Here is a 10,763-nt window from a genome sequence, read left to right on the forward strand (position 1 = left end):
CTTCCCAAACCGATTCTTTTCTCACATGAAATATTTGCCTTGTGTCTGTTCTGCTGCTTGCATGCCCCACTAAGCAATACACCACACTTCCTTGAAAAGATTCTTAATCCTGCTGGTCTCATCTTGTTTTGATGCTGTTGGAACACATTAGTATATATAGGGTTGTTGAAGTATTTTGGACTGTGTATACTGGGCACAAATCAGCACAGCTTACTCATTCCAGACATGCAAAGCCTTAGGTAATAATATTAAAGAAAAAATACAAATGTCATTATGGGAATGGCACTCAATAAATAATTTCCGTGACCATTTTGAAAACTTGGGACCCTAAGGCGTCTCACTCAAATTAGTAGGTGAGTCTATGACAATGTTCTTACTTGAATTCTGTCTATACTATCCACAATGTTTACTCTTAACAGAACATCCAGCCACCAGAAATCTTTTCGGTCAACGTGAAATGTAAAGTAATTATTTACCTAGTTGATGGGCACATTTGTCAGGGAGAATTTGGAGGTATTCAGTTCTGCATGAATGGCCTCCACTTCTGTCATCATGCAGGTAGTTTCCCAACTGTACTTACCACTTGGTATTGTTTGGCCATGGATCTTGTCAGCCCAGCCTGCACAGTACTTTAATGTTTTTATGCTGACTTCTAAATCCCTTGTGTATGCATGAGGAAATACTTTCCCAGCATTCATTGATTCCATTGTCTGAAAAATAGCTTGTAATATCAAAGTCTAAACATCCAACAATAGAAATTACATCAAGGATATATAGTCAATGATTTCAGTAATTATCTACTAGAATTTTAGAAATATAAGGATTTTTAAATCAAATATTTCTTTGAAAACAACTTAAGAAAGAATTAATGACTTGCTTGTGGTCACATAACAAGATCTTGATGAGTGAGGTAGTGCTATTCTGATTGCCTGATCCCACTAATCTTTCTGGTCGATTCTAAGTACCTCTGGCTAAGCATGTCTAAAAGCTGGTTACATAAATACTGAGCTGTAAAAATGATTCTTAGTCTCCACATCCTATCAGAGTTCCAACAAGTTTGCACTTGTCATCTGATTGTAACAACAATTCAAGGTCTGCATCTATGTACAATGTCACTATCACCATCCTATTTCTCTCATGTATAAAAAGGTCTGCTCATACAATTGTGATATCCATACCTGTGTGTTCACACAATCGCAACACCTCCATAGCAAAGAATTTAACTATTAACCGCTTGTTTGGGAAATATTGTCATAAGTATTTCATTAATCCCTCCTCTCAGGGCTCAATGACCACCATGGAAGAGAAGGCAGAGAAGGTATACGAGCCAGAGAAGATGGAAGATACCAGGAGGATGAGGCCCTCTAAAACAGGTAAAACCTCTAAACGAGGTACACATGATCTCACAGAGACTGAAGCAGCAAGCATGGGGCCTGTATGGATCTGCACAAAGTCCTCTGAAGATATATTAAAGCTTTTAGCTTCTCATTTTATGGAATCTTCTGACTGTGAGAACAAGTGAGTCTCTGATTCTTCATGCCTGCTCTTGATCCTTTCCTTCTGTTTGTCTGCTGTGTTCAACTTCAATATGATGGTCTTTACATTACTGAATTATATTTTTTTTTCATGTTTGGTTGTTATCTCTTAGAAGCCTGTCCTTTTCTAATGAGAGACTGCAAGCAGTGGATCCGCATGTTGGGGGGCAAGGAACTGGGAGCAACAGATGGAGGGGAAATAAAATCGGAATGTATTGTATGAGGAAAGAATCTATTTTAATAAAAGGAAAAACAAAAGATTATGAAGTTCCACATTTTCTTATCTTAGCAGTATCTTCTCCTCGCCCTTTTATGCAGACTTTAAAGGATGTTTTGATATCATACAATGCATTGGGTGTCACCTGGCAAGATGCACAGGTTTGATATTGTCCACTATCTTAAATTAACTCAAATGGTCACTTTATATCTATTCTTCTATCCCTATTGTTCTCAAGCTGACAGAGGAAGTTACAACATTTCACTCTGCAATTAAGACAAATGAAAAGAAATAAGCTTTGGGAAATGCCAATTACTTTCAATAGAATATTTCCTCTACTACAGAGCTTTGAAATATATTTTGGCATCTTTTGAACAATGCAGAATCCTAAAAGAATAAGTGATTTTTAATAATTGATGAATTGCTAATATTTTAATAAAATTAAGGCTTGAATCTTATTGTTTCCTAAGATTCTAATGCTAATAATATTTACTCTGAATTGTAAGCTGTGTAACAGTTTCTTTTCATTTGACTTTACTAAAATTCAAAGCTGAAAAGATTAGGAACTATACCCTCCACCCTTATTTTGTACTGACCTACCTAACTATTGAAAGTAAAAAAACATATATAGGTCCTGAGTGCATAAAAAGATTTCATGAATATAGCAAAGCTGGGTTCTGGGCTCTGAGAAGTTCTAGAAAAAAGGCAGGAGCAAGTTTGTCAGTCTGGCTCTCAATCAAACTGACCATCCAGTTGGAATGGTGAATGCTCCCAGGAGCTTCCCCACTGTCTCCCTTTGGTGTAAGTTAATACTCACAGCCAGCAGTAGACGGTCTCTTTCCATTAAGTCAGCCAGCTTGTTCAGCAGCCGCCCCCTCTCTGAAGCATCCATGGTGCGCCATGAGGAGCCAATCTGAAAAGCCTGTCGTGCAGCCTTCACGGCTTTGTCAACGTCTGCCTGGAAGTCACAGAACATTCAGTACAACTCCCTTGCCTGGATTTTAAAAATTGATGGATGGCTAAGATGGCAATGCATGGCCTCTGAACAAACTATGGTCTGATACCCAGTGTGGGTGTCAGGTACCAAGGGCTCCTTGGCTCAGCTGGGCCCTTGCTATTGTCCAGCCTACTTGGCAGCTGGCCCATATACATGCTCACCTGTCTGAACTGCTCTTTTCTGTTCTAGACCCAGTCTGGCCTTTGATCTTGCAGTTGAGCTTTGCAGCTTCTCTATTCACCTGACACCTGGTCTTTCTATGAGAGAGGCAGTTGTCACTAAGCACAGAACCCATCAGTGCTCACTGGCAAGGCTGCTGGGATGGTCACCAGTTTTCCCATCTGTGCCTTCGGAAGAAGGTAAACCTCACTGACTCCCCTAGCAAAGTTCTCAGCCTGCCTGACAAAGATTCTAGTGAACACAGGTAGAGAATTGTTTTCCTGATGGAACTAACATCAGTATCAGAGCAAAATGTCCCATAGAAGCTACATGTTCAAGGCCTCAATGTTAAAGCATTGATAATATGACTTTTTGTTACCTTATATGTACAGACTCATAGTCTTTTTTATTCTCAAGGAGAAGGCATTATTCGCTGAGTTAGATGTAGTGTTACAATTGTTTGTGCTGGAGAACACTTGTTTAATTATACAAAGATTTATTGCATTCTTCTACGTTGCATTTGTTTAACTCTGTGAAGCTGTTACTTTGCCTGTCTAAAACACCTGATTGGTCTAATAAAGAGCTGAATGGTCCATAGCAGGGAAGGAGAAAGGATAGGCAGGACTTGCAGACAGAGACAATAAATAGTAGGAGAAATCTCAGGGGAAATATCAAGGAATGAGAAAAGGAGCAGAGGAGGATGCATGGGGCCAGGACCCAGGTACACAGCAATCCAAGGAGTAAGAAGTTAAGAAAGGCCCATAGGATAAAGATAAAACCTCAGAGGCAAAAACAGAGCTGGAATAATTTAAGTTAAGGAAAGCTGGCTAGAAACAAATTGCGTTAAGACCAGAAAGAATAAGTCTCTGTATATTTTTTTGGGAACTGGGTGGTGGGCCTCTCAAAGAACCAAAGAGCCAGGAGCCAAAGAGGTATTAAAAAATTTTTAAAAAACTACAGACAGGCACCTAAAATATGTTATTATTACTAAATGTTATTAAAACTGCATGTCCCATACTAAATGCTAATGCTAACCCTTAAGAAAAGAGACACATTATTTAAAAATTAATACTTCATTATGCTACAGGAGCCTCAGAACATCAACATTTTGAACCCCGCCTCCCTGTTCTAGATTCCCAGATAACATTAGAAATGCTAACATCAGATCTATAGCCTGTGGGTTTTTTTTAATTTGTTGTTTCTTGGTCTCTTGATATTTTATTTTTTTAAGTTCTTGTGTATTATAGATATTTATTCTCTACCAGATCTATACAAGGAAATTTCTTATGCCAAGGACAACAGAACATTTACCCAACTGCCTGAGTAGCCATGTTTTCATGTCTTTCACTGAACTTTCAGTAAGCTTAGAGCTCAGAATGGTGAGAAACAAAGACTTCTCGTGTGAACTGGTCCTGCGGATGTTGGAAAACTCACCTTGTCTCCTTCTTCCACATGACAGATGATCTCCTCAGTTGCAGGGTTAAAGACAGGAAATTTCTTGCCACTCACGGAGCCATGCCATTCATTGTTGATGAAGATCTGTAGGGATGCAGCAAATGCAGACAAAAAGCATTTAAATATTCACTATGGTGAAGGGTTTGATAAACTAGAGTTGAGGCATTAAGTGCTGCCCAAATATTATGAGGCTTTTTCTATCTAAGAAATGCTTAGATGTGTGTCATTTAACACCAAAAAAAGAAAAAAAACTAGAGGTTAGACAACTGGGAATTTAGGTGTGTGTTACTGGGGACATAGTAACTAGAAGAGGCATCCGTAGATCCCTGGACGTGCTCTGAACTTGAGTTTTATTAAGAAATTGTTTTTATGTGCATTTGACTCCATTTCTTTTTCTGTATAAAAAAAATCTTAGCCTTGTAATAGGGCCATTGTGTGAAAGCTAACAGAAGCCTTGTGGCTTATTCCTTGTGCACAAAAATATTACTAGCTACTGACACGTTTGTGAGCTTGGAAAGTACTGTCCCTTGCTAACTTAAATTCTTTAAAGATTGTGCATTTTTATTTAGACATATGTGTTTTTCCTTGTGAGTTTCATATGCATGCAGGGGCAGGAGGACAGAGGGCCTTGGCTGCCTTGGAACTGGAAAGTGGTTAAGGTGTGTGAAAGAAGAAAGGAGAAATAAGAGCCCAATCCCAAGAAACAAAATCCTTCACCCTGAGATCCTTGGAGAACACTCAGAACTTCTCTCTGATCATGTTTCTGTCAGACAAGGCATGACTGTGCAAGACAGACTGACTGAAAATTAGGAAAAAATGAGAGGAAAATGATAGGGTGGGAAACAGATCTGGGAAAAGTCAGGTAAAACTATTCTAGAAGTTAAAAACTATTCAGAAAAAAATACACCATGGCTAATATAGCTATGAACCAGTTCTTGCCTCAAGTGCTTCTTTACCAATCAAATGCTCTGGCTGTTATACCCCCTCAGGAAATGGGGCTCCTCCTCATCCTTTATCAATGGTAAGAAGGCAGAGGCAGGTGGAGGCAACTGACCAGTGGCCCTGTCACATTGAAATGAGCTCCTCGAGCTGAAGCTCTGTAGCAGGAATGGAGGGCACATGGAGCGTTTCCTCACTGCTCCTAAGGAGTTACGGACAGAAAGTTGATGGGCTCCCCTTAACCCAAAACAAAGAAATAAGGAGAATAATTAGTCCTTTAATGAAATACTGTACTTTTTCTTCCTAGAAAACCCACTCCTAATGCATAAGTTTGGACCAAAGCACTGTAGAAAGATAAATCCGATCGCTCTTCTGAATTATTTAGAAAAGATTAAATAACTTTCCCTTTTCCTCTTTCTATATCTCTTCTGAGAATGATTTTCTTAACAGTTTGATCTTTTCTCCCAACAGTTTGAACTTCCTTATTCCTTCCCCCAAAACTTCCCTGCCCACGGTGTGTCTCTTTGTTGGCACTGTGTTCCACTTCAGTCAATGTCTGAATGATGAGAATGTTCCTCTCCTCTTCCAGTCTTCTGCTCTGAGCAGCTGCTGAGGTTTCACATCTAGTTTACGCTAGGGTTTTCCTTCTAAGTTCCAATAATAGTCCTCCAAATTCCATTTGATTCTATTCATAAATTATTCCATCAATGAATCTGAGAACCCCAAGAAATAACCCTGAATTTCCCTGACATCAATACCATATACCTCCTACAATAATAAAGAAAAAAACTAAAACAGTGAGAAATATAATACAAAAATTGAGACACTGGTCAGACAAAGCAAATTGACAAATATTTCTCACCCTTGCCTTTCTGGTTTGCAACTAGGTACTTATTTAACAGTCATTATTTCAATCCCTCTTTAGAGTGCAAATCAAATATAATTCTCCAGGGGATGCAGTAAAGGAACATGCAGAGGGATAGAGAAAGCTCCGCAATGAGATTTAATTGCATACATAGCTGGTGTCTTCCCAAGGGTGACAATGCTGTAACCAGCACATCAAATAATATAATGCTTAATAAATAGACCAAACTTACATAGAAAATCAAAATTCACTGAATGGTGTTGCTTATTATTAAGTAGAAAAGTGTTTGAACATCAAATAAATGTGTTCTTGACATTTAAATACTTAGTCTCTCCATTCTCCCTAGGATGTCTTTATGAACGATGTGCAGTGAAGAAGTTTCAGTCTGGAAACATCGCTCTATATTAAGGGATTACTGGTCCTACCTGCATTTGTACATGGTACTTTTAGGAATAGCTTATTTTTCTAGTACTTTCACCTCATTTTTAATTAGTAAGTGTTAAATGAAATAACCCAGAGAAAAGACAGCTCACTTTAAAACTTTCTTGAGATAGACTAACACACACACACACACACACACACACACACACACACACACACACAAACATAATCTTGGGAAAATTCATAAAAGACAAATGAAAGAAAGGGGAGGGGCTTTCAAAATACTTTTCCATTTGAATTCATACAAACCAAACTTTTCTTAGTGATTAAACTGTAACTATATAAACAGTGTGGATAGTTCCCATCTTCTTGGAATTCCTGATTTGTAGATTGTGACAAGTATTTCTTCCAAATGAGAAGAGGGTCAAAGTCTATAAAGTGCACACACTTTGACACCTGTGAGCTGTTGGAGAGTGTGCACACATCCTAACCCTAGTTCGTATATTCTCCTTTGTCAAAACCTACACTGAAAGCATTTTCTGTCCAAGAAAGCCTGGTGAAATCATGCCTCAGGGCATGTCTAGCTGCTCATGGATTATGGCCTAGGTCCACTCCTCTCTACAGACCAGAGCCTAAGCAAAGAGCCCTTAAACCAGGCAGCTCCCTCACTTCAGGTGCTTGGGAAAATGCAAAAGGCTTCAGGGATTCGAAAGCAACTACATTTGCTCACAAGGAAAACGAAACAGATAAGAGAAGACATCAGGTCTGCTTACTAACTTTAATACTCTCTAATCCCCTTGTTTGGTTCAGAACCCAGCATGGTTTTCCCCAAAGTCAAATAGTTCCTCTCCCTTTTTTTCTGCATCAGGCCATAACACAGCTAATTTTAAGTGACTTTCCCAATGAATTGATTGGATGTGTGTGTGTGTGTGTGTGTGTGTGTGAGAGAGAGAGAGAGAGAGAGAGAGAGAGAGAGAGAGAGAGAGAGAGAGAGAGAGAGAGAGAGATTTCTTAATTTTGGAATCCTAAGACATGTAACAGAAGTAGGCTTCCCCGGCTGAAGATTTCCAAGCCTGGGTCAGATTCCTGCTCTTGTGTCTCTAAATATTTAGCAGTTAACAATGGAATGTTTTTTACTACAACAGCAAGCCTACTTGGAGAAATAATCAACTACTATTTCTATCTCAAAATAAGAAAAATAATTCAGTTCCATTTGGGGGTTTTGGCAGTAGCCTCCATCTAAGGTCCAGGGTTAAGTCCTCCAACCTTAACACTGTCAACAAACATAAAGCCATATTTTCCGGTTCCACTCTGCTATTTTGAGAGAGAGGGCCAGAGAGAGAACTTCCCATGTGCCTGGCTGCTTCCACTAAGTTCCTCTGTTTGTCTCCCCATAAGTGCTCACTGCACAGGGTTAATAGACCTGCTGCTCACTCTGGTTTGCTGCCTCTGGCACAAGTATCACTCACATAGAGCACAATCCTTTTCCCTAGGATGTGTGTCTTATGAGAAGCTGTCTAAAATGGCTTAGAATTCACCACTGAATCAGGCCACTCACTTTGCAAGTTTTTTGTCTTTGTGTCTGCACAGAAGCCCCAATCAACCATGCTTTAACCAGGACCCCAGGGAAAGCCCCACCTGCAAGTGTCTTTCTTACCTTGGTATACTGAATCTTCAAGTTGCCCAGTGGGGCAGGGATTTCAGGTTGTGCAGGGGAAGACATTGCTGGTTTGGCTCCTGGAACACAGGTGACAGGTTCAGCAATTTGGTTCTGTTAGGGCATTTGCTCCTTTTTATCTACATGCACTAAGGGTCATTTGCATATTCGGATATGATTGGATGGGCAGACTCAGAGCAGGGCGGAAAGAACACTACTCTTTTGTAACAACTAAGGCTGGCAGGGAGACTTTGCCTTTAAATGTGAATCCTTAAGGAACCTGCACCTCAGCCCTGAAGTTCCATCTGGAGAGACTGCTCACTATTTACAGATGAATTAGTTTACCTGCCTGTGCTGAGAGAGTACTTGTGACCAGCTGCTCAGGACACTCAAGCCAGTTATCATTTTCTGGGTTTTTCATGACTTTTTAGGTTATCATGTAACTTTCCTTTCCCTGATAGACTGGGAAACAGGGAATTCGTGAAGTAAAGAAGAAAAGGTTCTGTTGTCAATAGCAGCTGGGGGAGAGATATACAATATTATTTAAAAATGTATTAAATTTGGTTTTGCTGTGGAACATTTTTTTTATTTTATTAGATTTTTTTAAAAAGTACCAAATCCAAGTTCCCACTCCCTCTCTTTCTCTCATCCCCTCCACACACCCTCTCACCCCACCCCCATCCAATCCTCAGAGAGGGTAAGGCACATTGCTTTGAGGAAGGTCCAAGGCCCTCCCTACTATATCTAGGCTGAGCAGGTATACATCCAAAGAGAATGGGATTCGAAAAAGCCAGTACATGCAGTAGGGATCAATCCTAGTGGCCCCTCAGTCTGTCCCAGCCACATAACTCTCAGCCACATTCAGAGGGACTAGTCTGATCCTATGCTTGTCCCTTCCCAGTCCGGTTGGAGTTGGTGAGCTCACATTAGCTCAGGTAGACTGTTCTAGAGGGTGATCATGGTCTTGACTTCTTTGTTCATGTTCTCATTCCTTCTACTCTTCATCTGAACTTTGGGAGCTCAACGCAGTGCTCTTACTCTCTGTCTCAATTCTAATTCCAATTCCCTGTTACACACTCTGTTCCAGTTCATTCTCGTTCTAATTACTCTGCATTCTTTTTTCTTCTTCATTTTTCTACATTTTTATCCTTCTACATTCATTTCTCCTCAATCTTACTTCTTCTCCATTACAAACTCATATATATAATGTCCATTCATTAACAACTTGTTAGTAATAAAAAAAATACAAGGAAAATTCTCAGGGACACAGGCATTTTTGTGAAGACATGTAGCAAAATTTATCAACTAGTTTGTTGCTAACCATCCCAGCAGCTGTGGGGAGGTTCCTGCCGTCTCTTAAAGGGGCCTCTACAAAAGTTACAAAGGGAGAAAACTAAACCATTGAGAGAACTAAGGAAGAGGCAAAGAACATATGCATTATTCTATATTTCTTAAGTGTGATTAATAATATCTGGACATGGTTAGTAAATTAACAGCCTTTATTATCACCTGAATCCCAGGACCTAATCAAAAGCAATTACTCTATTGCATCAAACACTGTTACAAAGACTTAATAAGTATTCTGAATCAAAGCAGGAAGGTGTCAGTGAAGGAAACTTAGGTTAACATAGGTGCTATTGATCTCTTGAAGGACTATGATATAACAAGGACAGACACCTACAATATCAACCTAATTTAGCATAGATCTTTGAAGGGCTTAGATCTAGCAAGGTTAGATAGATACCTACAATTCTGCTGTGTGAAAGTTCCTCTGTGATCACCCCACAAGGACTTCTGATTTAGCAAATCATACTGTTGATGAGTTATAGAGAACAGGCATCCATGTTTTTGTTTTTGTTTTTCATCTGTTTGTTTTTTATTGCAGTATGGGACAAAAGGTTTGACTGTCTTATTTTAGTCACCAGAATTGCATACTTTGGGGAAAAAAAGTCATCCTACTAACAAAACACAGGAAAATTGTGCCCAACATATGAGGCATGCACTGCTTAAGAGTCCCAAAGCTGAGTTAGAAGGGGAGTATATTATCTTATCACAGAAGAGAATTTATAGCTAGCTACTCAAAAGGCAGCATTTTTCACAGGCCATCCCTGTGTGAATTTATCATCCATCAGATGTGTAAATGTCTGGTGGGTTGGCCTTCTAAATGCCAGTTGATCTACTGTGTAACCTGGTGGATCTCATGATTTTATGTTGTGTTTGTTTAACTCTGTGAAGTTGTGTTACTTTGCCTCTCTAAAACACCTGATTGGTCTAATAAAGATGAACAGCCAATAGCAAGGCAGGAGAAAGGATAGGTGGGGCTGACAGGAAGAGAGAGAAAGTCGGAGAAATCTGGGAGGGAGATTGAGAACCAAGAGAAGGAGGAGGAGGGTGTCAGAGTTCAGCCATTCAGCTGTACAGCAAGCCACAAAATAAGAAGTAAAGAAAGGTGAAAACAGAGAAAAATAAAAGCCCAGATGCCAAAGGTAGATGGGATCATTTAAGTTAAGAAAAACTGACTAGAAATAACCAAGCTATTGCTGTGCATTCGTAAAAAA

The 10,763-nt window shown here is 39.6% G+C and overlaps 1 protein-coding gene across 1 annotated transcript in view; it reads right to left on the reverse strand.

The window, feature by feature from the left end:
• Window positions 1-8,305, reverse strand: part of LOC101997257 (aldehyde dehydrogenase, cytosolic 1-like) — a 24,708-nt gene extending 16,403 nt beyond the window's left edge. The window contains 4 exon segments of the mRNA XM_013348098.1: window positions 581-710; window positions 2,570-2,710; window positions 4,343-4,447; window positions 8,206-8,305. Of these exon segments, the coding sequence (XP_013203552.1) occupies window positions 581-710; window positions 2,570-2,710; window positions 4,343-4,447; window positions 8,206-8,271 (442 nt within the window). The 5' untranslated portion in view covers window positions 8,272-8,305.
• Window positions 8,306-10,763: the final 2,458 nt, after the last annotated feature.

Source organism: Microtus ochrogaster, chromosome 8 (genome assembly GCF_000317375.1).
Source record: "Microtus ochrogaster isolate Prairie Vole_2 chromosome 8, MicOch1.0, whole genome shotgun sequence".
Lineage (NCBI taxonomy): Eukaryota > Metazoa > Chordata > Mammalia > Rodentia > Cricetidae > Microtus > Microtus ochrogaster.